At 39.1% G+C, this 27,687-nt stretch overlaps 1 protein-coding gene across 11 annotated transcripts in view; it reads right to left on the bottom strand.

The window, feature by feature from the left end:
* The window catches only part of JAKMIP1 (janus kinase and microtubule interacting protein 1), a 132,151-nt gene that overhangs the window by 63,412 nt on the left and 41,052 nt on the right, over positions 1–27,687 (bottom strand). For all 11 annotated transcript variants that reach the window (XM_063457757.1, XM_063457751.1, XM_063457754.1 and 8 more), the window contains exons 3-8: positions 23,405–23,899; positions 14,929–15,138; positions 11,743–11,862; positions 10,388–10,534; positions 6,536–6,673; positions 1,008–1,067 (exon numbers count right to left, since the gene is read on the bottom strand). In XM_063457757.1, the coding sequence (XP_063313827.1) occupies positions 1,008–1,067; positions 6,536–6,673; positions 10,388–10,534; positions 11,743–11,862; positions 14,929–15,138; positions 23,405–23,899 (1,170 nt within the window). The remainder of the gene's footprint in view (positions 1–1,007; positions 1,068–6,535; positions 6,674–10,387; positions 10,535–11,742; positions 11,863–14,928; positions 15,139–23,404; positions 23,900–27,687) is intronic.

Raw genomic sequence — 27,687 nt, 5'->3', positions numbered from 1 at the left:
GGACTGACCATTAATATGTTTGTTAAATATCTGAATTAGGACTGTGGACAATTTCTATTTGCACTGATACAGTGTTTATTAATTTATTCATTTATTGAGACACTGATACTTTTATTCTACTGTTACCTAGGTCTGCTCTTATCTGCTTATTGAGAGTGTTACTGTGTATTGTTACAAGTTCACCTTTCTCTTCTCTTTTTCAATATATATTTAGTATCCTTTGGGTGTTGGTATCCACTCCTGGTTTGAGCAATTAGTTTTTCTATTTGCTTTCCATTTTTTATTGTGTATCTATTCAACCTAGGGTGTGGGTTGTTTTATCAGTTGTTTAGTGGATATCCCCCCTTTTTCCTTCCTATTCATTCAAGGGGAAGTATTTCCCCCTGTTTTTCTTTTATATCCTATAAAAGAAAGACTATCTTGCTGCTCCTTTTTAGGAAAAAAAAAAGTGTGAGAACTTGTATTTAGAGTCACTGCTGCTCCACAAAAACAACTGGTTTGTTAATTGATAATCTGTATCAGTCCTATGATACCAGGCAGAATATGCTACCAAAACCCTTGGGTGGCAGTGCCACCATGAGGCCATTGTAGTAACATTCATACACAAAGCAGAAGGCTAAAAGACTATCAGAACTTTACATAAAAACATTAGTCTAATGTGGGAATTTTAATTACAACAATAAGACATTAAAACTGAAATGATTCAGTTAGCTGTAGAAGAGCAGTGTGGCTGTCAATGTTAAAAAGGACACCTGTGCTATTAAAACCAAGTCAGTTATTAGATTTGCTGAGACAATAGAATTGAAGAGAGACAAATGTGCAAATTGCGACGGTTATCCGATATTGTGGTTTTCGATACTATGCGAGGTCAATCAGGCAATACAAAACAAATGGACGAAATCCAATTTTGGAATTATTCTCATTTGTCACAATGGCTATCTTGTTATAGAACATAATAAGCAGTACGTGTACAATCCATGTAATTATTAACAAAACACACGGTTCACCTTGGGATGTTTCAAGCTTTTTCTTTTCGGCTTTTTACAGCGCAACATTCTCTCTCTTTCCTTAAAAGCAAAGAAAAGAACAGTTCAGAAATAATACATACAATGTAAGTTAACCTTTTAGCAGTGCAGCGGCACCAAAATGAAGTGAGATGTGGTTGTTTTACGTACTGCAGAAGATGGGAGGTTTTATTTTACGGAAACTATGTGAAGCACAGAATAGACTCCATATTGTAAGAATGAGGTTATTAAGGTGATTTACCTCTCCTCCTTCCTCCCCCACCCCAACTTTCCTCCGTAACTTCACATCATCGGCTGATAAAATGAAACAAACAAAAAAGGTTTGCAGCCCAGTAAATCATATTAGTGAAATATATTACAAAAAATGTAATAAATGACACTTGTGGGGAGTTGGGTCATGTACAGAGATTTGGGGGATTTATTTTTTCCCCATAATCTCTTTTTTTCCCACCATCTTGCATTGCACCTTTGCCATGTACATCAATTTGTACAAAGCTAGCCAAATTATAAAAAAAAACAAAAAACATCATATTTGCAATTGTTAGATAGCATTACTAGTGATAAAATATGCTTTTGCCGCCATCTGCACATTGCAATTATTTAGTTTTTTTTTTTTTATTCTTTTGAGGTTACTTTTTGTTTCATACGCATTCTAGTATGGAGCCCTTAAGGCGGCACTGTCACGCCGAAATTACCTTTCCCTAATCCCCTTCTCTTCCTCTCTCAGGATCTGTTCTTCATTTCTCTGTCTGCTCTAGTAGGGACTATTTGTCTTATGTAGCTTTCCTATGCCTGACCAGATTTGACCAGCTGAGGAGCAAAGTGTGCTCCATTTTCTGTGGTCAGAGAAATTTTCCCACAATTCTCACCTTTCCTCAGTTTTCTTGCGATGCCTCCTTTCCATATTCCCGAACGCCGGCAAAACTACCGAATTTCGCCCTAACGGAGTGAAAGCAGTTAGTCTATTCGTGTTAGGATGAAATTTTGGGCTTTTGTTTGGATTGGAATTTCTTTTAGTTTTATTGTCTTCCCCCTCACTATTTTTAGGGTGCGGAGGGTAGGATGGACTTTAATTTTTTTGGGGGGGGTCGGGGTGACTAAGGGCTTGGGGACCTCTAGTCATCTGGAGGGGAAGGGAGGTTTTAACATTTAGCCCCCAACCATCTCCCATGGGTGGGGGCTGGGGGGGGGGGAAGGTCCCCTCCATTTTCAATTAAAGCCACCACCCGTCGCTAATGGGTGGGGGCCAGGGGAGAGGACAATAGGACCCACCGCCCCCCATTTTTCAATTAGGGCCCTTACCCGCCGTTCATGGGCGGGGGCCAAAGGGGATCCTATGTCCCCCGTTTATTTGCATAGCCCCCACTTGTGGGGCAGGGTGATAAAATTTTTACATTTTACAAGGATGGAGCTGCGCGCCAGTAGCTCCCTCCTTGTAATCAACGGAACGAACAAAGGAACACCGATATCCGGTGTTTGTCTGAAATTTCTATTCATTCGTCTTTCTGAAGAATGAATGGATGAAATTCCTGGAGCGAATTCCCAAGTGTTTAACTGGGCATGCGTGGGAATTTCATAGCGCGATCTAGTGTGGGCAGATGACGTGTCCCACAGGGACTTCATCTACCCATACAAAGATGGCGGCGCCCAGGACCTAGGTCCGGGCAGAAAATAAAGATTAAAAAATAGGTAATATGGGGGGCTTAGGGGCATTTAGGGGTGTCTAGGGGGACAATTAGATCTAGTTGAGTCGGAAGGAGGGTTAAAAAACAAACTGGATTCAGCCATGACCGTACCGCTGTAATGCTACATTCTCACAATTTACCCTTTAAAGAGTTTATGAGACCTGGAGTAAAAGTTTTGAATGATTGTTCATAAGAGCTTAAAGGAACACTAGTGTCACCGAAACAACTTTAGCTTCATGAAGCAGTATTTGTGTACAGATCATGCTTCTGAAGTCTCACTGCTCAATTCTCTGCCATTTAGGAGTTAAATTACTTTTGTTTATTTCCATGCCATTCAAGCCACACCTTCCCTGGCTGTGATGGACACCGTCTGCATGAAAACAAAATGGTTTCATTTTCAATCAGATGTTACCTACTTTCAAAGTTTTAATCTCTTGCTCTGTAAATTGAACTTTAATTACATACATGAGGCTCCTACAAGGTCTAGCAAGCTACGAACAGAGCAGGGGATAAGAAATCCTACATTAAATAGAATATACAACAAAATAGGTGTAAACATTAGATTACTCTTTACAGCAGGGGTAGTCAACCTTTTTCTACCTACTGCCCACTAATGCATCTTTCTTGATGGAAAAATGTCCTTACCGCCCACCAGTTTTCGCACAAGTGCAGAATATTTTTTAGAAAGGAGGGTGTTTTTAAAAATAAAATAAATGTACGTACATTTATCTTTTTATTTCTACTTTATCCATGTTTATAATGTTTTTTTAACTTTATAAAGTTTAATGAGAAAACAATAAAGTAAATTGAAATTACCTTTACTAGTGATTAATGAGGTCCTTGAGGTTGATGCTGCGAGACTAAATATTATCTGGTTCGATTTTCGTAAGGTGGATGGGGGGATTTAAGGTGGGTAGGGGTTCTGTATGGTGGGTAGGGGGACTGTGAGGTGGGTAGGGGGGCCGTATAGTGGGTAGAGGGACTGTGAGGTGGGTAGGGGGGCCGTATAGTGGGTAGGGGGGCCGTATAGTGGGTAGAGGGACTGTGAGGTGGGTAGAGGGACTGTGAGGTGGGTAGGGGGCTGCATAGTAGGTAGGGGAGCTGTGAGGGGGTCTCTATAGCGGGTAGGGGGTCTCTATAGCGGGTAGGGGGTCTCTATAGCGGGTAGGGGGTCTCTATAGCGGGTAGGGGGTCTCTATAGCGGGTAGGGGGTCTCTATAGCGGGTAGGGGGTCTCTATAGCGGGTAGGGGGTCTCTATAGCGGGTAGGGGGTCTCTATAGCGGGTAGGGGGTCTCTATAGCGGGTAGGGGGTCTCTATAGCGGGTAGGGGGTCTCTATAGCGGGTAGGGGGTCAGTATAGCGGGTAGGGGGTCAGTATAGCGGGTAGGGGGGCAGTATAGTGGGTAGGGGAGCTGTGAGGTGGGTAGGGGGGCTCTATAGTGGGTAGGGGGGCTCTATAGCGGGTAGGGGGGCTCTATAGCGGGTAGGGGGGCTCTATAGCGGGTAGGGGGGCTCTATAGCGGGTAGGGGGCAGTATAGTGGGTAGGGGAGCTGTGAGGTGGGTAGGGGGGCAGTATAGTGGGTAGGGGAGCTGTATAGTGGGTAGGGGGACTGTGAGGTGAATAGGGGGCTGTATAGTGGGTAGGGGGACTGTGAGGTGGGTAGGGGGCAGTATAGTGGGTAGGGGGCAGTATAGTGGGTAGGGGAGCTGTGAGGTGAGTAGGGGGGCAGTATAGTGGGTAGGGGGGCAGTATAGTGGGTAGGGGAGCTGTAAAGTGGGTAGGGGGACTGTGAGGTGAATAGGAGGGCTGTATAGTGGGTAGGTGGACTGTGAGGTGGGTAGGGGGCAGTATAGTGGGTAGGGGAGCAGTGAGGTGAGTAGGGGGGTAGTATAGTGGGTAGGGGGGCTGTATAGTGGGGTAGGGGGGCTGTATAGTGGGGTAGGGGGGCTGTATAGTGGGGTAGTGGGGCTGTATAGTGGGGTAGGGGGGCCTGTGAGGTGGGTAGGGGGGCCTGTGAGGTGGGTAGGGGGGCCTGTGAGGTGGGTAGGGGGCCTGTGAGGTGGGTAGGGGGGCATTATAGTGGGTAGGGGGCATTATAGTGAGTAGGGGGTCAGTATAGTGGGTAGGGGGGCTGTATAGTGGATAGGGGCAGTGAGGTGGGTAGGGGGGCAGTATAGTGGGTAGGGAGCTGTGAGGTGGGTAGAGTGACTGTCTGTGAGGTGGGGGGGCGTTTGAATGGTGGGTAGGGGGCTGAAAAGGTAAATACCTTTCAGTGTCCTCTTGGTACGGTGGGCAGCTTCCCAGTAACATGTGTGGGGGTGGAGCTTGTGGGCGTGAGGCAGAGCTTCTGTTTGGGGGCGGGGCATGCGACCGGAATGATTTTAGAGTGTGCAGGGAGACTGAGAGGTCTCCCTGCAGCTGCTAGCAGCCACACCAGCCCCCAGCTCCTCCCTCCTTCCTCCCCTCGGACTGACAGGCTGGCACAGTCTGAGGGGAGGATTAATCAGAATGATTAGGTCTGTCAGCCCAGCCCCAGCCACACCGGCCCAGCCACCCACTCTCTCAAACAGAGGATTTAGCCGCCGAAATCCCTACCGCCCACCTGGAATCCTGAAACGCCCACTAGTGGGCGGTAGGGACCAGGTTGACGACCCATGCTTTACAGCAAGTGTGTAGAAAGGCTTTGTAAGTCACATGCAGGGAGGTGTTACTAGGGCTGCATAAACAAAGTGATTTAACTCCTAAATGGTAGAGAAATGAGCAGTGAGACTGTAGGGGCATGATCTATACACCAAAACTGCTTCATTAAGCTAAAGATGCTTTGGTGACCCTTTAATCGTGTTTTTTTTTTTGGTGTTAATGGTCATTGAAAGAATAAGGAAACCAAGACGGAGAGGGGATTTAGTTCCAGTAAAACATTATGTACAGGAGTATAAATGTAGACTTTGAATAAGTGACTGAGGATAAACAAAGGATGAACTGAGTTAGACTTACAAGTATCCCTTATATTTAACATGATCTTGGAATAAGCACAACCTTTTAACCCATCGTTCTGACCAGCTCCTTCAGTAAATCTCACATATTGTGGTGTCCTGCTAACCATTAACTGTACATTACAGATAGGGTTCCGCTGGTGTTCTGTTTGCAGTCAGCTGCCCATTGCTGCAATGATCATTATTAACAGACACGCAGTGGCCTAAATCTGTCGGTTATATGGATGAATCTCAACTGGCATGGATCACCTGTATCTTCGCCTAGGTTTTTTTCTGTGATTTCTCATTATTTGCGGATGCAAAAACCTCAGGATACAAGTAAATTTCAGAATGAAATTTCCCTTGCCCAATTCATGCTGGTGTTTGTCACAGATGGCTCTAATTTGTTTATGTTTTCTCATTTAGTTATGTTTGTTGACCCTTTCTTTTCATGCCTGACCCAGTGCTTTTACCATATCCAAATTTGACTTTTCCCATGCTGAAAAAAAAAAAACTGGTAAAGCCTATTGAATTATTCTGCGGCAATTAACCTCTGAATATCAGTAACTCCTACTCACTGTTGGCAGAATTTTTTTTTTTTATCTTGGTAACTCCAACACACACTTACCAGCCATATACATACCTAGCACCCCATTCCACTCCTCTCTAAGGCCTTTTACATCACAATTCATCATTTTGATTAGCAAACAATAGTTTACTACTGTAGAGATAAAACAATACACATACATAGGATACAAAAGATATTCGTGGAGCCAGGTATAACACAACTACGCAGTCATTCATAACAAATAGAATATGTTAAAGAGACAGTGTATCTAGAATGTATCACCATTGAAATGTCATCGATGATTTGTTTCTGCTCCACCACTTGTAAACGCAGGAATTCTAATTCTTGTTCTTGAGCGATGCAGCTCTCATCCGCAAACGTATGCGGTTTCAAAGAATTCTGCGTAGACAACTTGTCCTTCTACGGACAACAAGGAAACACAAAATAAAATTATTACTGTGAATATTGCCCCTTTACTAACGTAATAAATATAATAATACATAGGTAAAAATATGCATCAGATAAAAATACATTGCTAAAAAAAAAAAAACATGCAGGAGACACACACAATGTGCATCTAGAGAGGATTTTTATAATGTTACTCAGACAGTAATTACGAATTATAATAAAATAAAGCATTCCATGTTCCGGATGTTAAAAGCAGTTATAAGCCTTGTCTTTCCTATTAGTTTATATTATATTAGCTTAAAAGGTATATTCCAGGCTGGATTGGACTCATGTTTAATGCATTATAAAAGAAAGTGCAATAAAAAAAATACAAATAAAAAAACAACCTTTTTTTTAATTATATTGTTTATATAGCGCCAGTAAATTCTGTAACTCTGTACAATGGGTGGACTAACACACACGTAATTGTAGCCAGACAAGTGGACGCACAGGAACAGAGGGGTTGAGGTCCCTGCTCAATGAGCTTACATGCTAGAGGGAGTGGCGTATAGTGACACAAAGGGTATAAGTAGGGGTAACGAAGTAGATTGCTAGAAAAGTATTCACTAAGGGATTAGTAGGTTATTTTTTACAGTTTGAAGTTACTTTAATTATTGCAAATTATTTGGCATAGCCATAGCTTCTGTAGTGGGCTGCCACCAAACCAGGAAGTGAATTATGAAGCTTCCTTACCTTTTACTGATGAACGTAAAAAAATAAAAAAAAAAAATCCCTTGGAGGAGATGCTGATTGGCCAGGGCTGTGTGACTTGTACTGGCACTGCCTCCTTGACATTCTTAGCCAATCCAATGCTTTCCTATGAGATCACCACTTCTAAGGATGTCAGCCAAGCAGGCAGATCGGGGCAGAGCCAGCACCAGCAGACTGGAATAAAGGTAATACTATATTTCAGGGGACAATGAGGGTCCAGATGGTGTTTTTAACACTATAGGTTTAAAAGGGTGTGGGGAGTCCCTAGCCAATTTTCGGACTAGATTATTAAATCAATCCCAATTCAAAATTTCTATTTATAGGTTTTATCATCAGGTGATCAGCATCTGGGTTCCTAAGACTGACTACATTGCATGTACCAATCCAAATGCATTGCAGTTTCCCTACACCGGTTTATACTATGTTGGAATGTATAATATAGTTCAGTTCTAAAACATTCCTGGGACAGTGCAAAATAAACCTCATCAATATCTAGAAACTTGTGAGCACTGTAGACTTAGAACACTAAATCTTTTGCCAAACAGATTGAAGCATGGTAAGTATAAGGTGACCAAGTCACTTCAAATAAGAAGAAGAAATTTAATGAAACGTAAAGTATAAGATTTTTTTTTTTTTATAGGTCTATTTTTCCAAATTTTTGTTCAGTGATTATCTTTTTCCTATTGCCAAGTAGAGTGTTTTTATGAAACCCAGATATTTGACCAGGTTGTCGGTGGGTCTAATATAACAGGTTAATGAGGAAGTCTACAACTGAAAGGAAATCATTTTATACATATAACATTTTATATCGCTTTCATTTCGGATTTATCAATCACAAAAATTGTCCCAAGAAGAAAAAAAAATGATTTGTTTTACTGCAGAAAAAAAAAAAAAGTGCTACAGTATCTTCAGTGCAGGCATGAGATAGTTAAGAAAAGGCTCCGCAGCAAAGGTACTACAGTTCCTGACCCCAAAATAAAGGAAACCTGTACGGTCATTAATGCAGATTTGTAATATTACTGAATCTTCAAAGGTGTTTAACCCATTCTTGTCACATGACCACCGGTTAGAATAAAATCTGGCCCAGAAAATATTTTTTATTTTATTTTTTTTAAATTTAATGCTCTCGTTCGGGGTAAGATAACTGGAGTTTATATTCTGGGAAGGTTACTATAATTTATTGTTTTTTTATCCTACGTCTAAAATGTACACATTTACAAAGCTTCAACACTTAAATATGAAAATATGTAACACAGGAACTAGGTTGTATGCTGTTAGAGTGTTTATTTTCTTGTGTGTTTTTTTATTTATTTTATATAAACACTATAATAGAGATTGAGCTTTTCATGCTCGAGGATAAATGTTCTTAATATCTTCCCTGCTCGAGGACAAGGGTTTTCAGTTCCTGATGTAAATAATGTTCCTGGACTTGCACAGGAATTGGTAAGTAGATTGGAATTTGGGGAACAATATGCATTGGGGAACTGAAATAAGGATAGATGGTCATGAGTCAATTCATTTGGAGAACAGTACTGAGAATTCTTGAGCAGTTCTGTAGTGGATGTTGAGGGATTATTTTTTATGTATAGAGGTGGGTCCATGGAAAGGGCACTATCAAGTTTGGGGACAAGCTAATGTTAACTGGGACATGGAGAAGAGTCAGACATGAATTCTGAAAGCAGCAAAGCAGGATATGAAAATTGGGGACAATCGGAAAGTTTCCTTTGCATTGGTTTGGGAGATTCTTTGTGTGCAGCTTAGGGAGGTGGGGTTTTTGTGGACAGGTGGCCACCATTTCCTTGTCACAGACCAGTATTATACAGAATAGTGGTGGTTTTACGTATACTCTCTCTAATGTGTGGGGGGAGGGAAATGCATGTAAGAATTCCAGTGATCATTAATAACTTTAGGGGAGTTACATGCTATTAAAAGCGGCACTGTCATGGCCGCATCCAATTGTTTTTTCCCCCCAGTCCTGACTCCACTACATTTAATAGTCCCCTTAGCCACCCTCAAATGCCCCTAGGCCCTCCATTTCACCCTTTTTTACATTTAGATTTAATGTACAGATCTTGGAGCTACCGGCTCACTCCTTGTTACATGTATAAATTGCAACATACTTCCTAACCTCCCCTGCCTTTCCCCCCCATCCTTCACATACCTGAGCTGTAGTCTGTCTCTGCAGGCTGGGAGCTGCTGTCTGGACTCTCAGTGTTGTGTAGCTGCTCCCCCGCAGATCAGTGAGTAGCGAGAGGAAGGGAGATGCTATAACTTCCTATCCCTGCCTCTCTCCACACACAGTGACCCCTACTGGCTGGTGCTGGTATTGCAGAGTAATCTCTGTGAATACTGAGAAAAATATTTGCATTTGTATTGCCAGTATTACTGCAATACCGTCACGGCCAGGCAGCCTCAAATACCAGCTGTGCCTTAAAATACCAGTCGGGTGGCAAACATAAGAGTAGTGTGTAAAAAAAAAAAAAACTACTTTTTTTTTAATGGGCCTATTCCATGGGCCTGGAGCTGCAGCTCCATCAGCCCCTATGTTAATCCGGCCCTGTGTATGGCGAGTAGGGGCAGAAGGGAGAATTTAATCTCCCTTAATTAGGAATACAAGGTCATTTTAACTTTGTATTGGTAAAGTTAGCTGAAAGACCAATTTTAAGTAGACAGCTCCCTAATATTGTGGGCATTAGAGGGTTATCAAGCGCAGGAACGATACATTAGACAAAGTAAACCCTACTATGTCTTATGTTTTAAAGAAAACTAAATCAGATGTGAAAAAAAATAAAAAAATATAAAAAAGAAGAACAGATTTTGAGAGAGGAAGAGAATAGGAAGTGATTGGGGAAAGGCTCGGCATGACAGAGTCGCTTTAACCCCTTAAGGACACATGACATGTGTGACATGTCATGATTCCCTTTTATTCAAGAAGCTTGGTCCTTAAGGGGTTAAGCCCATTAAAGTCTGACTCACCAATTCTGCATTATCCCGCGATAAGGTTTTGATTTTTTCTTCCATTCTCTGGATTGACAGTAACATATCCTCATGTTTTTTGGACATCCGACTGTTCTTTTCAACCAAAGGCTTTAGTTGGGTTTCAGCTTCTCTAGCACGTTTTAACTAGGAAAGGGAGAGACAGGAAGTGAACTATTATACTGAATACAATGCGCAGACAAACAGAACCCTGTAACAGGTGAAATCCGCAGGACTATGTATACCAGTAGGTCATTATAAAGATAGCATAACAAAAATAAAATGTCCAAGCTTTACCGTGGATACAGGGAACCAGTAGGCTACACTTAAAAATAGCTGCCAATCTAACTTAACCTGTTAGAGTTTTGGGGATTTTGTTTTTAAAGCTGGGATATATCGCTAGCACATTACGACAAAGCTGCAATTTGAATTATAGATTGGGGATTAGGGTAGGGATACATACATTATATATATATATATATATATATATATATATATATATATATATATTTTACATGTTTTAGCTTATTTGTCCTTCTGTTTTCACAGAATGAATGGAAGATGAAAAGTTTCACAATCATATGGCATCACATAATATATACATAAATGATATGGTAAAGAGTATTTGTAAGGGAAATTTTTTTTCTTCATGGTAATTAATATATTTGTATAATAGTTGCATTCAGTAAATACATTTTCCTGGCTATATAGGGCATTGCGGACTATTACTACAGCCTTAACAGAGATCCTACAGTTTACAAAGAGGTCCCCCCTCCTTCCCATCTGCTGGTATGCAGCCATTGTGTTTTGAACCAAAGAGACAATTGTAGAGGTAGGCAACGTTCAGCATTCCAGATTTTGTGGACTACATCTCTCCTAATGCTTTGCCAGCATTATGGCTGTAAGAGCATTATGGGAGATGTAGTTCACATCTGGAGTGCCAAAGTTTTCCTACCCCAGGACTATTGCAAAGTGAGAGTGGTGGAATCGACCTTCTCGACCCTCTGCTCCAGACAAAGGAACGGGCCAGGGCTCAGTTTTAGATATTTTTCTCTCTGTAATGTGACGAACCGCGCTTAGGCGGAATTGAAGGTAGGTAGATTAAAACATGCTAAATGTGGTTTAGCAGGGTTTGCATGGGTTGGAATTTTGACACCACGTAATTGAAATATTTTCAATCATTATTTCCTTTCTACAGATGCTCAGGCATTTCAGATCAGTCATAATCTTGAATGATAAAATCTATAAAGATTAATATTGGGTTCATCAAGTGTTTACCAACAGAGAAGTGTCATGTTACAACTACGCATATAGAAGGGGAAAAACTGATTATACATTTTAGATTAACAGTTTACCAATTCATTTCTCTCGTCCGACAGTAAAGTGTTTCGGTCTTCCAGCTTTCTGATAACCGCATAAAGTTCTGCAATTTTCAGCTGAAATCTTCTCAGATCACGGTCATCAACATGCTGGTCCTTGTGGAAAAAACAAACATTCACAATAATAATAATTTTTTTTTTTTTTTTAAATCAGCATAAACTAGTCACAAATAGTTCAGTATAAAGGCTGCCATACACAGAGGGTACATGTGGGGTTACATAAATAATGTTCTCTATATCATAAAGTAAGGTATAACCTAATGGTTGTATTATGTGACTGTACAGTTTGTATACAGTTGTCTAAACAGGTTTATAAAATGAGAACAAAAAAGGGGCACATTTCAGACCTATTCCCACACTGACATTTCACACAGTGCATTAGGTTATGTTTGACTTTTGTGCAAACAAAAATAAATAATTCCTTTCCCTGGTGTACGCCTAAACCATAACCGTTTAATGCAGGCAAGATCTTGGCAAAGACCCATAGCGTTGTATTCTACTAACCCCTTCAGGACAGAGTCAATAGTGCACGTTCTGATCAAAACAAAACGTAAACAAAAACGAGAATTTGCGCTATATGTCTGTTCAACCGTAGTTCCCCTCTTTCAAATTATATGCACCCACACTTATTATTTATCATTTTGTTCAGGAGAAACAGGGCTTTAATTTATCATTAACTATTCATATATGGAACATTATTTATAAATTTATAAAAAAAAAAAAATGTGAGAAAATAAGATTGTTTTTCAAATTTGCATTTCCGTCTGACATTTTAACTGTGATTGTCATAATACTGATTACACATATTTGTAATCAGCGATGTGTCACGAGTACAACAGTACCCCCCATTAACAGGTTTTATGTTGCTTTGGAAAGTTACAGGGTCAAATATAGAACATTCCATTTTCAAATTGAAATTTTCCAGATTAGTAATGTTACCTTTGAGACGGTGTGGTAGCCAGGAATGAGAATTACCCCCATAATGGCATAGCATTTAAAAAAGTAGACAAGCCAAGGTATTGAAAGTGGGGTATGTTTAGTCTTTTTTAGTAGCCACTTAGTCACAAACACTGGCCAAAGTTAGCGTTCATATTTGTTTTTGTGTGAAAAAAGCAAAAAACAAATATTTGGCCAGTGTTTGTGACTAAGTGGCTACTAAGAAAGACTGGACATACCCAACTTGCAATACCTCGGGTTGTCTACTTTTGCAAATGGTATGCCATCATGGGGGTAATTCTCATTCCTGGGCTACCATATGCTCTCAAAGGCAACATAACCAATCTGGCAAATTTCAATGTAAAAAAATGAAATGCAAGCCTTATATACAACTCTCTAACTTTCCAAAACACCATAAAACTTGTACATGTGGGGGTACTGTTATTCTCGGGAGACTTCACTAAACACAAATATTAGTGTTTTAAAACAGTAAAACATATTACAACAATAATATAGACCATAAAAGTGCAGTTCGCTTGTAAAAAATGCGAAAACCGTCACTTTTACTTAAAATATCATCGTTGTAATACAATTTACCAGTTTGAAACACTAATATTGGAGTTCAGCGAAGTCTCCCGAGAAAAACAGTACCCCCTATGTACAGGTTTTATGGTGTCTTGGAGAGTTACAGGGTCAAATATTGTGCTTTCGAATTAAATTCTCTGCACTTTCTCCCTGTGTTATCAGGCATGTCAATCAAATTTTAATTAATCAAATCACATAGTTATGTTAAAAGATTATTTAAATATACACGTAGAATTTTAATATATATGCATTTATAGGTAATTAAATTCTACGTGTATACCAATGTAATCTTTTATGTAATTATATGTAATATATATATATATATGCAGTTATTTGTATTTTATATATAGATAGATATATATAGAATGTCATTCTAAGTGTATTTTGTTACCGATATATATATATATATATATATATATATATATATATATATATATATATATATATATGAATAACAAAATACAGTTAGAATGAAATTACATATGCATATATAATTTATATTAAATTTTGTTTCAATATTTTATTTATTTATTATTTTAATTATACGTATTTATATATAGTATATATATGTACATCTAATATATATATATAATATATATACACATATTATATATATATATGTAACGTCATTCTAAGTGTATTTTGTTACCGATATATATATTAATAACAAAATACAGTTAGAATGAAATTACATATGCATATATAATTTATATTACATTTTGTTTCAATATTTTATTTATTTATTATTTTAATTATACGTATTTATATATAATATATATATGTACATCTATTATATATATATACACATATTATATATATGTAACGTCATTCTAAGTGTATTTTAATATTAATAAATATATACTTATATTAATATTAAAATACACTTTGTATGACGTTACATATATATATAATATGTATATATTATATATACATATTATATATATAAAAATATTTTACATTTATTTTTACACATGTTTAATATATTTTTTTTTACTTTCCCACCAGCAGGGGGACTGTCTGATATTTCAAACAGTCCCCCTGCTGGCAGATCCATAGCCAGCTATAGGGGGCCATGTGATCGCTCTTTGAGAGCGATCACATGGCCCCCGGGGGCCTCATTTGCCGGAGGGGGGCTGCCTGGGCTGTCAGGCAGCCCCCCAGAAGAGGATCGCGGCGGAGGAGAGTACACCTCTCCAACAGGGGCTTGAAGCCGTTACGACGTACCATTCCGCCGCAACGGCTTTAAAGCCCATTTAATGCGGGACGGCATGGTACGTCGTAACGGTGTTAAGGGGCTAAACAGCTGGATCCAGTTTTTTTGTTTATATTAATGCCTACAAAAAAAATAATAAAAAAACTTGCCCAGCACTCACTGCTGTTACCAAGTGTAGGCATGTCACTTATAGCATGTGATGTACAGATTAAAGCATCGGCATGTCAAGTGTGTGTGTGTGTATGTGTGTATATATATATATATATATATATATATATATATATATATAAAAATAAAAAGTTAGGCGTTCCTATAAATAATACACTTTAATGCAGGAACATGCTGCGTTCTACTACAAGAATGTTTTAACATTCTATAAGAGAATTGTGCTGAATGCTCTAACAAATATTTTCATCCTAAGATTTTACCACGTTCCCCATGATCTCGCTGATATCCGCAACGCCTGCAGGAAGCTCTCGCTTTGGACTCCCGTGGTAACGCTCCGCTTCTTTAGCTTGAACAAGCTGCTCATCCAAGGCTTCTTTTTGAAGCAGCAGCTTTTGTGTGTGGCCAGTCTGTACGCCAAGTTCTTTTTCCAATGCCAGAATTACTCTGTCTTTGCTTTTTATTTCATCCATCTAAACAATGAACATGGAAAAAAAAAAAGGTTCCAGATTTTCAGTTTCTGTAGATCATAAGTACAGATCAAATGGTCAATAAAAACAAATAGGGGCACATTTCACACATTTTTAGGGCGTAAGAGAGCATTCACTATGGTCTCATTCATTTTCATAAATGGTCATCAGTAGGCAATTAAGTCACCTACAATGTTCTTGAATAGTTGCACCCCCTGCCATCGCCTGCAATTACACCTCCCCAAAAAAAAAAAAAGTGTCCCTGTTTGTCACCCTGCTTAACATTTTTTTTTTTTTTTTTTTTTTAAATGACCAAACCGCTTCAATTTACATAAAAGAAAATAAATCAGGGTATTCAAAAAAATAAATAAATATCAAGGAGCCAACGTCTACAGACAGGGCACATTCAGACAATATGAAGAGACAATAAATAGCTAGTATTTCTGTACGATTATAAAAATAAACCAAAGAACAACAACCTATTCCAAGCATGGATTGTATCAAAAGTAACAAAGGGTCTCTATGGTTACCAGCTTCTAAGAAGCAGTAGCTCGATGGATGTTTTCTACACTATAAATGGAGTTCCATAAATCAGTCCTTGTTCTACAACAGTGGGCGATATCTAAACCACACCAAGAGGACAGAGTTGCAATGGGATTCTTTATGATGAAGCTCAATTGAAAAAAATACTTCTGGAGACCAATGCCATTTTTAAAATGAATGATTTGTGTCACATCTTGCTGCTACATGCATATATACATGTAAAAGGGACTGAATGAGTGGCAAGTATTAAACAACCCTTTAATTTACAATAATATTTACATGCCAAGAATCAAACTACACTTACTATATTGTGTCAATTGTAGAATACTGAAAGGGGCAATAAGCACCATAACCACTACAGCCCAATGTAGTGGTTATGGTTACAGCAATCTATCACTGGCACTATACCTTGATTCTGTGTCAAACAGCTTTCAGTTTGACATGAACCAAGGGACCAAAAGGGAAATTCTATCTAAAGGTCTCTATTGTTTAGTCTTTTATCCACATCAGATGAAAAAGCTGCTGTAACACTCCTCCCAGCCTCCCACACAAACACACAGAGGTATATCCACCAACCACTAAACTTATTAAAAGGATTGCATTCCTGATTAACCTGATTGCCAATTATCATATTTACTAAAGACAAATGTTGGTCAAAAGCCAATCATTACCACTGAATAAGCAATTTTTTGCGCCTCTTTCTCCCTCATTCCCTCTTTCTACTGCTAATACCTCTCCCTATACAACCATGCATTCTGATTATTTGACAGAAATGGGTAAGTGCCACCTTTTTAGCTCATGCTGTATCTCCAAATATTCCAGTAATTACAAAGGAGAGCGTTAAAGGGACACTATAGTCACGTGAACAACTTTAGCTTAATGAAGCAGTTTTGGTGTATAGAACATGCCCCTGCAGCCTCACTGCTCAATCCTCTGCCATTTAGGAGTTAAATCCCTTTGTTTATGAACCCTAGTCACACCTCCCTGCATGTGACTTGCACAGCCTTCCATAAACACTTCCTGTAAAGAGAGCCCTATTTAGGCTTTCTTTATTGCAAGTTCTGTTTAATTAAGATTGTCTTATCCTCTGCTATGTTAATAGCTTGCTAGACCCCGCAAGAGCCTCCTGTATGTGATTAAAGTTCAATTTAGAGATTGAGATACAATTATTTAAGGTAAATTACATCTGTTTGAAAGTGAAACCAGTTTTTTTTTTCATGCAGGCTCTGTCAATCATAGCCAGGGGAGGTGTGGCTAGGGCTGCATAAACAGAAACAAAGTGATTTAACTCCTAAATGACAGTGAATTGAGCAGTGAAATTGCAGGGGAATGATCTATACACTAAAACTGCTTTATTTAGCTAAAGTTATTTAGGTGACTATAGTGTTCCTTTAAAGCAATTCAGGACCTAATGCATTCAGTAAGATGGACCAGTAATTTCCCCAGAGGCAGAGCTAGCAGCATGTGGGCAAACCGCTTCTTTAAAAAAAAATAGAATATCCACATATGCCAGGGACCAGAGCTGCACACATTTGCTGAGGTCCAAACACAATATGGGCTACCCAACAAAGCACATTTTTCATACATGCAGCTTACGTCATGGTTTAAGACACAAAAAATTAGCTCGTACCACCCTGTAAATGGTCTATAGCTGAGATGGAACAAATATCCCTAAAATTAAGACCACGGAAGAAACCAATATCTATGGTCTATGCTAAATACAGCACCACAGCAGGATCTCAAGCCTATACATTCACAAAGGCATGGGAACGCGAAATCGGAACCCACATCACCCAGAGTCAATGGGCCCAAATATTTCGGGCACACAAGAATCGCCCATTGTGCGCCTCCCATATGGAGGTCACGCGCAAAATTTTGTACAGATGGTACATGGTACCAGTACGGCTTAAAAAAGGCAATCCAAAACATACCCGACACATGCTGGCGCTGCATGAAAGACAAAGTGTCCATGCTACACATCTGGTGGTCATGCCCGAAATTGAAGCAATACTGGACAGACATAACAAAAATAATACAGGATAGCACGGGTGTCCACCTCCAGCAGACCCCAGAAATGTACTTGTTACACCTATTCCCAAAAAAGCTCAAAAGAACCCAATTATATCTCATATACCATATAATAGTAGCGGCCCTCCAAACGATTAGCAGGCATTGGTGAGACCCAAACCCACCGACCGTGGCTCAATGCCTTATAGCATTACAGCTGACAAAACAATATGAAATAATGGCACGGAAAAGCGCACCACCAAAACCATAGTGTCAGCCTGGAAAGCATGGGAGATGTATATGGCAAATACAAAAGGGATGATCCCCTATGTCACCGCAATACAGGCTAATCCCACATGCATAAGACGTATAAGCCACTCCGACAGCTGAGACCTGAGACATAATCTGTACGTAATAAATAAGTAGGAAATGAATGTACCAATACACTGTAATAATAGTTACGCAAAAACTCTCCGACCCCCAGCGATCACTGCCTTCCCTCCCATGTAAAACAAGAAGCAAGGTATGCACTATGAATTATGAAATAGTTTAAGAAGAACTGACATTCTACGTGACAAATCCTTGTTGTACTATATGCTTCAATGTATGTTGATATTACAAAATGCAAATAAAAAAAATAAATAATAAAAACCCACACAAATTGGCATCATGAGGGTTACGTGTGTGGCAGATGCCAAGCACTTTCTTGCGAGCGGCTATCGTAAAAAGCTAAAAAATAAATAAAATATGCCTATTAGTGGTCATTATGGTTCTAAAACTAGCATAGGAAGAAGACTATTTCCTCCCTTATGCCACTACCTGCCATACCCGGTGAAAGGGCATATCTGCTAAATAGTTCCCTGTCATCGGTGGATATGTCACTGGTAACTCCCGTGCCCCGTCAACGTGTGGGCATTGAGTGTGGGCTAAATTTTAACAATAGGAGGTGGTTTGAAATGGAATGGTAAAGATCTCAGAGAAAAGTGAGGCTACGCAACTTTATGTAAGCCTTTTAGATAACTATCAATTATTTACTAAAGCAAGAATTCAAAGTGAATTTCAAATTCATAAACAGAATGACTACGGACTATTTGTCTGTATACATGCGTGCGGTTAGTTATATGTTGCTAACTGGATTCAATAAAAAAAAAAAGACAAAAGACTTATAATCCAGGTAGTCTTTTAGTCAGACTATAGATCAGCCATGCCGACAATGGCGAAACTACCGCTGGAGCAGCTGCATTGCAGCCCACATGCTTGAGGGGCCCATCGGGTAGCCCATGCAGTTAGGGTCACCCAATGCTAATTGCTAAACAGGGGTCTGATCAGGCCCTTTAACAGCGCGACCAGGCCCCTGTCACTATCTGACACAGAGGAGGTGGCAGCCTGTCACTTCCTCTCAGTTTAAATAGAGACTGCAGGTGCCAGATGATCCACGGGGGCGGAAAGCCATGATTGGCTGAAGCTGGTGTCAGTCAAACCCCGAGTGGGATCAAGTTCCCAGCCACCTGTGCTACGGAGAGTGGAGGCTGCTCCTCAGACAGGATGATGAAGTTTCGGTTCAGGTGGCATGTTCACAACCCCCAGAGAGAGAAGATCAAACAGGATTGGTTTGCGTTTAAAGGGACACTATAGTCACCAAAACAACTGTAGCATAATTAAGCAGTTTTGGTATACAGAGCACTTTGTTTATGAACCCTAGTCACACCTCCCTGCATGTGACTTTCACAGCCTTCCTAAACATTTGCTGTAAAGAGTCATCTAAAGTTTATCCTTCCTTTATTGCAAGTTCTGTTTAATTTAGATTTTCTTATCCCCTGCTATGTTAATAGCTTGCTAGACCCTGCAAGAGCCTCCTGTATGTGATTGAAGTTCAATTTACAGAGAAAGAGATACATTGGTTTAAGGTTTTTTTCATGCAGGCTGTGTCAGAGTCAGGGGAGGTGTGACAAGGGCTGCATAAACAGAATCAAAGTGATTTAACTCCTAAATGGCAGTGAATTGAGCAGTGAAACCTGATCTATACACTAAAACAGCTTCATTAAGCTCAAGTTGTTTAGGTGACTATATTGTTCCTTTAACAAGGTTAAGAGGGAGGAAATATGACTGGCTAAGGGTAAGGAGAACACCATAGAGAGGTAGGGGAGGGTCTTCCTGGATGTTGGCTGGAGCTGGCTTTTACTCTCCCTTTGTGTTCCTGTAGGTGAGGGGTGAGCCAAGGATACCCTAAAATCCCTCTCTCCACATGGGAGGCCTGGGATCCTTCTCTCACTATCGTCTAATGAGACCTCCACCTCCTTATCATAGGGTTACATGACACTCCAAAAGTGGGGAGCAGAGGGATGTCCTGGGATAGTGACCCCCACCTACTGATCATAGGGTTACATGGGACGCAAAATGGTTTTATAGCAAAAACAGTGTATTTGATCCTCCCGCCCCACATAGGGTAGTTTTATATTCAGACTTTTGCTTTGTTTCTCAACAAGATTGAAAATTAGGGGTAGTCGTCTTCTAAGCCAACTAATAAGGTGTATTCAAATTTTTTTTTTTACAAATTCTCTAGGACCTAGCATTCTGATACACAACAATGAAATAGCTTGAAAATCTTTAAGATGTAACAGCAACTACCACGCTCCTCCATCCCTGCATCATAAACAAATGGTCTAATTCCACATGTAAAGTTTACCATTTGCAATCCATCTTGCTAGGTGGATACACCTCAGTCTATCTAATCGCTACTGATCCAGCTCACCTGTATCTTTGTGCACATTGATCACATATACTGAAATAAACCCACATACCTTTACAATAGAACATGGATCCCCCTCTGTCTTAAACCATTTCTAATTCAAATAATAATCCCTTATCGTTTACAACCAGGAAGTTAATTCTAGCCTTCAATCACTTGACTCCAGTCCCATAACCTCCCTCTGATAATAAGATCATGGGCCATTGCGCTAGGCACTTTGTGTATAGGTGTGACAATGACAGACACATGCTCAATGAGCAGTTTTTTTTTCTAATGCAGGTCTGATTACATATATCAATAAATGTTAAATAATAAAAGCATAGTTATTCACTAAAGTGGGACTTGTGAGGACTACAAGGTGCATTTCAAATTTAAAGGGACACTCCAGACCCCTAGAGCACTTTACCTTTCTGAAAAGCTCTGTGTGGGAAGAGTGTGTCCCCTTTTTTTCCCCATTTTGCAAAAAGTGCAGATTACAATAGAAATTGACACTTGCATAAATAACCTGGTTACACCTCCTTGGCAGGCACAGTTACTTCCTGGTATGGTTAGCTTAGTGGAGCTAAACTAAAGAGGCAGCAATTGCCCAGAGCACCTTCCTTGCAAAGACTTCTCACTGAGCTGCAGTGGACACTCAAGTCTGGGCTGCAGAAGAGGGGGAAGGCTTGCAAAAAAACAGTAGACGAAAGAACTGCAGGTTTTGCAAGCCGTTCTTATATTATACCCCTATGGAAAAAATACATGCATGTGGTCATTTGTACTATATCTATTAAACAGTGATTTATATTTTTTTGGTATGGGCATTGGAGTTTCCCTTTAAGGCCAAAATAGTCAAACTGGAAAAATACATTTTTTGTCAGCTATGCTTCCAGTTTTGCTACTTTGCTACATTCATTTAAAAAGAAAATCCTTTTGTTGTTTAATGTTTCCAACAATACTGGAAGGAAATAAAGCTATAGGATTCAAACTTTCTGGCACTGAAACGGACTGATTTACCTGCAGCACTGTTGGCCAAACAAATCAGAATGGGTGCGAAAATGTCCAAACATGATTTGTACGCAGGTTATACAGAAGAAGACAGAAAATCGATCATACATTCTTCAAATACCTTTTAAAATGATAAAGATATAAAACATGATGAATTTAAACTAAACACAAAAAAATTAAAAATTAAAAGTTAAGTACTATAAGTTCATTGGTATAGGTTTGTGGGGTTGGCAGTAAGAAATACAAAATATCAGCTAAATCTGTCATTGCAGTCCAAAGCAGGCCCAGATTAAGAGCCTATTGGGCCTGGTGCGGACAACGATGGGCCTAATTACAGAATCTTATCGACAGAAAGCACTAAAACCGTCATACCAAGCGTCATGTATCTGGTTAAGGTGGTGCTGGAGGGAAACTCACAGGACATAGCTATCAGAAAACACATACTCTATGCTAATCTCTTGCTTTCATCTTTCAAGTAAATCCATACCCCCTAACCGCAGTGTCCGGTGAAGCTCTCTGTCTGTGGGTGGGGTAAAAGGGTGGGCCATTGATGCAAATTCTAACCCCGCCCAGACTTTCTGTGGCTGTCCAATCACAGACTTCTCAATGCAGCTCAATGAAAAGTCTTTGCAAGGCAGGTGCTCTGAACAATTGCTGCCTCTTGAGTTTAGCTCCAGGCAGCTGAACAAACCAGGAAGTAATAGTTTGGACAGCAGCAATGGGGGTGTAACAAGATTAATTTCAGTATGCCAATTTCTATTGAAATCTACACTTTGTAAAATGAAAACATAACAAAAAACACACTTTCTGAATTTCAATTTTAACACCAAATTAGCTGAAGTCTGTTATGCTTCCATTTCAGCTATTATGGTCTTAAACTTGAAAACCACTCCGAATTATCTTTGAATTCCAGACAATTCTCACTTCCCCTGAACACATTTATTCACATATGCTAAAACATTACTTATTTTCAGATTTGCTGCCTGTATATTGGATTTAGTGAGCACCTTAACTTCTGCACATTATTTATTACTCAATTCATGCTTCCGTCTTGTTTAGGCCCACTACGTTCATACATACAGAATTGATTAGCGAAGACCACGGCAGCTACTGACACAGCAAACAAAGACAGGGAAACTTGCACATACAACTACTGCAATCTATTTAACATATGCAGAAAATGGCTTATTTTTAATCTTACATTTTTACAGAATGTAAGCATGGTTTCTCAGTTCTAAATAAATGCCTAAATTAACTTTGCTAATAAAACCAATAGGAATTAATGTCATGAAAGAGCCACACAAGAAGTCAACTTCAGTATGGTATAAAACACACTGCTCAGATATGGCACCTGTGAATGATATTAGATAATGTATGTAAGAGCTGCTGCATTCTAAAAGAGGCACAATCACCATGGAGACCAATTGAATATTCTAGTGACTATAGAACCTTCAAGCAGTTTTAGTAAAGCATTATTATAAACAGATAATTAATTCCACTAGATAGGTATTTATCCAGGAATTTCAAAAGATAAAGCCGGTTTTGTATAAAATGGCACTAACTCCCCCATTAAGTAGAATTTTTTTTTTCAGCCCTCCATATAATTCTTATTTAATCAAGATTACCTTCCCTCTGTACTTTTATTTCTGTGCATATAAAATACTTCCCCAGAGCTGTAGTCTCTCTACAGTTACCTAAAAGTGTTGAAATAAACCTGGAATTATAAAAACTTGATAAAGGAATTGAAATTTAATGAAAAAACAGCAAAATTGAAAAAAAAAAAAAATTTATAAAAAATTCCCCCCTCTATCACCACTTCAACTTGGATATTTTGACCTAAATTTTGAAATTCCCTTGTTACTTCTGATCTCTCGTTTGAGGGATCAATCCAATTAAGTTCATTTTTCCCCAGAGAGTCAGCTCTAACTTTTATTCCCTTGTTAAATCTCTTCTGTTGTTAAGTTGGTCGAAATGCTAACTCACCAGCCTACGGATATCCCGCTCACATTCCCGCTTTATCCTCGTAATTTCTTCCTGATGCGTTTGATAAGCAGTTCGGAGGTCAGCGGCTTTCATTTTATCAGCTTGTATGGTGTTATTCAAAGCTTCCTCCGTTTGTTTCTTACCAGCCTTGAGCTCTAAGATCTCCTGTTGTAACTTATTGCGTTCACCATCAAACGCTCTCCTGGCCTCTTCCCTCGCCTCATTCAATAAAGCAGTTTTTACTTTGTCCGCTGCCCCATCCCGCAAAACATTTAACGTAGACAGTAAACGCTGGATCTCGGTATCCTTAATTTTAACCACACGGGCAACGTCGAGTTCGTGTTGACGTATCAATGCCTCACGGACAGATTGAAGCTCCTTCATCTTCTCTTCATGTAGTTTAGCTTTGAGTTCCGATATGTATGCAGTGTGTTTGTGTTGCTCCTGCTCTCTTTCCTGCCTCACATCCTGGATCTTCTCTCGAAGCTTCCCAACCTGTAGAGAAAAAAAAAGTAAAAAAAAAAAAAAATACACATTAAACTACATAATGAAGGGCAAACGCACACAAAGAAAGAAAAGAACCATTTTGACAGTGGATGGGAATGATACAGAGTTATTATTCTAATGAAAACTACATATGTGTTTCACCAATGTACTTGTTTCTCACCGATGTGCTCACTTTCAAATGTTCCTGGTCGGTGCATTTCGCGGCACCTCATAGCAATATACGCATATTTATTATTGTTTTCCTTGTTATTCTGGATACCCTTACTGGTTCACCACTGTCAATGTTATTTGTATATTCTCACTGGTCTAGCTTAAATAAAGTATGGGGGGGGGGAAAGCCAACAATTCTGGCAATAACGTAAACGTGATAGACATTTAAAACACTATCAAAATTGCAAAAAAATTAGGCAAAGTACTACAAGTGAGGCAATCACTGTGGAATCAGATACATTCTTTTGGTAACCCCTTCCCTTTTTTATTTTTACATCTTTGCATTACTTTTGATAAATCTCTATTAAGCTAGGGTTATTTAATAAACTGGGGAGTGGGACGGAGGTGAACAAGCAAGAAAGTAAGCTGCAGAGAGGGGTAGGTTTGCCTTACAGAGGGTATCCAGGTGACTGACAGCCTGCTCCCCAGAGGCAGGCAAGGCACGGACCACAGCTGATTAATTCTGTGCACAGGCCTAGTGTTCAGTTCTTTCCAGCACCTTGCAACCAGTCTGGCAGATATCAGACAGTGGAAAAGATCCCCAGGAGCTATTTTTGCTAGGACGGTGCGCCACAATGGACAAAGTAGCAGAGAGAGAAAGTTTATCCAAATTAGCGATTTTGACTTACAATTTGCCATTTCCTTACCAATTTTCCACATTTTGTGATTGATGAATAGATTCCAGTGTCCCACGTATAACGGGTTTAGCTCTGCTACCAGTAATCTCTAATTCCGGATTCTAATAGTAATGCAGAAAGGGACGTAGCTGCATGACTCCGTAAGAAATGGCCTTTAAAACCACTATACTCAAGACACAAACAGGGCTGTCATATGTATAAAATGTCTTGTGTTCTGTAAAGTGGTCTAGAGAACCAAACAGTAGGGCTGTTGCCATGGTTAACAGTGGAACGTTCTATTGGGGACTCTACCGTTTGACATCTTTGCCCGACTTTTCAGAACAGACACTATTTAAAAAAAAAATTATAAATAAACAGCAAAAAAAAAAAAAAAAAAACCCAGTAATTCAGTGGGTTTCTTTCCTAAACAAAAAAACATTTCATGAGTAATATGTTTATCATAGAGCAAGCGTGCTTTTCATTGCTCCTGGAACGAAGGATTATATAGAAAATGGTTGTGTCATCAGTTTATCACCAACTAAACATTTTAAGGTCCCACATTATGAATTCATGTATATCTGTGTTTGGATTGGTTGAAAACACATACGTACCAATCAGAATAAAGCTTTAATTTCAAAAGGGTCAGCTTGGTGTATTTAAATTGTGTCTCTTCCAGTTGCCCTTATTACCAGCTTTCCCTAAACACTGGGTTCCCACCGGCAGTAAAAACACACAACAAAACCGTTCCATAACGGTCGCTTAAATATATTAGAACATTTCACAAAAACACTATATACTATTAAGGACATTTCTTTTTCCTCAAGACATATTTTCCTCCTTTGGGGGGCAATTGTTTGATTCAGAAACAAAAATAGGTTTAACCCTTTTCTTTTCACTTTGTTTAGTTAAAGGAACACTATAGTCACCTTAATTACTTTAGCTAAATAAAGCAGTTTTAGTGTATAGATAATTCCCATGCAATTTCACTGCTCAATTCACTGTCATTTAGGAGTTAAATCACTTTGTTTCTGTTTATGCAGCCCTAGCCACACCTCCCCTGGCTATGATTGACAGAGCCTGCATGAAAAAAAAAAAAACTGGTTTCCCTTTCAAACAGATGTAATTTTCCTTAAATAATTGTATCTCAATCTCTAAATTGAACTTCAATCACATACAGGAGGCTCTTGCAGGGTCTAGCAAGCTATTAACATAGCAGAGGATAAGAAAATCTTAATTAAACAGAACTTGCAATAAAGAAAACCTAAATAGGGCTCTCTTTACAGGAAGTGTTTATGGAAGGTTGTGCAAGTCACATGCAGGGAGGTGTGACTAGGGTTCATAAACAAAGGGATTTAACTCCTAAATGGCAGATGATTGAGCAGTGAGGCTGCAGGGGCATGTTCTATACACCAAAACTGCTTCATTAAGCTAAAGTTGTTCAGGTGACTATAGTGTCCCTTTAACGCTCTCCTTTGTAATTACTGGAATATTTGGAGATACAGCATGAGCTAAAAAGGTGGCACTTACCCATTTCTGTCAAATAATCAGAATGCATGGTTGTATAGGGAGAGGTATTAGCAGTAGAAAGAGGGAAGTGCTCATGCCATTGTACAGAACACTGGTGAGACCTCACTTGGAGTACTGTACACAGTACTGGTAGACCCTATCTACCAGGAAAGGTTAAAGGATCTTAACATGTATAGCTTGGAGGAAAGACGAGATGGGGGGGATATGATAGAAACATTTAAATACATAAAGGGAATCAACACAGTAAAGGAGGAGACTATATTTAAAAGAAGAAAAACTACCACAACAAGAGGACATAGTCTTAAATTAGAGGGACAAAGGTTTAAAAATAATATCAGGAAGTATTACTTTACTGAGAGGGTAGTGGATGCATGGAATAGCCTTCCAGCTGAAGTGGTAGAGGTTAACACAGTAAAGGAGTTTAAGCATGCGTGGGATAGGCATAAGGCTATCCTAACTATAAGATAAGGCCAGGGACTAATGAAAGTATTTAGAAAACTGGGCAGACTAGATGGGCCAAATGGTTCTTATCTGCCGTCACATTCTATGTTTCTATGTTTCTATAAATTATTCATTAACAAATATGTAAAGAAGGTAAGAAAGGCACACAGTGAAGATTACTACATCAATCCACTTTTATTAAAAGCCAAAAATAAATATATTATATTTATATGTTATAAATATATGTTTTATTTCCTTCATGAAATAATTATTTATTTATTTTAAATGAACCCCTCCAGCTAATACCAGCCTCAGACGGGCACGAAAAAAAAAGCCCATAAAACTTTGTGCCAGGTCTGAAATCCTACGTAAAGAAATGGAAATAGTAAATGGTGTTTTATTTTATATAGCTCCAAAAATCCCTTAAAGCACAGGTCAGAAAATACAACAGCTTGCAGATTGCAAGTTCTTTTAATTTAAACTGCTTAAAAAAAAAAAAAAATATATATATATATATATATATATATTAAAAATAGTTTTCATTGGGGCAGGGCCTGGCATCCAACATGGACTCAAACAAAAAGCATTGCAGCCTGATCTTGAAGTGGTGAGCGGGTCCAGATTTTGGAGCAGTTGATACTACTGGTACCTCAATCTAGTCCACTCTTATCAAATGGTTTAAGTGGCAGGAGAAAATGCAATACCAGGCACTGGACTGCTCTTCCTACTCTGGCCTATTAGTACCACAGGCTGAATGACTTAGGCAGAATCCAAAACAGTTCATGCAAATATTATTAACACCACAGTTTTTTCATCTTATCTGTGTTTTCTATGTTATTTGACCTGCATTCTGAATATTCAGTTGATTTTTCAAGATCATTTACTCTTTCAGTCTATACATACAGTGCTTTGCCTTGCATTTTACTTTGGTACTCGATTAGATGTCGATCAATAGCACTGTGTTTTTCTAGCCTGTGTAAT

The sequence above is a fragment of the Pelobates fuscus genome, chromosome 6 (assembly GCF_036172605.1).
Source record: "Pelobates fuscus isolate aPelFus1 chromosome 6, aPelFus1.pri, whole genome shotgun sequence".
Classification (NCBI taxonomy): domain Eukaryota; kingdom Metazoa; phylum Chordata; class Amphibia; order Anura; family Pelobatidae; genus Pelobates; species Pelobates fuscus.
Note: the sequence above shows the minus strand (reverse complement) of the source record. Positions and strands in the feature narration are given on the sequence as shown.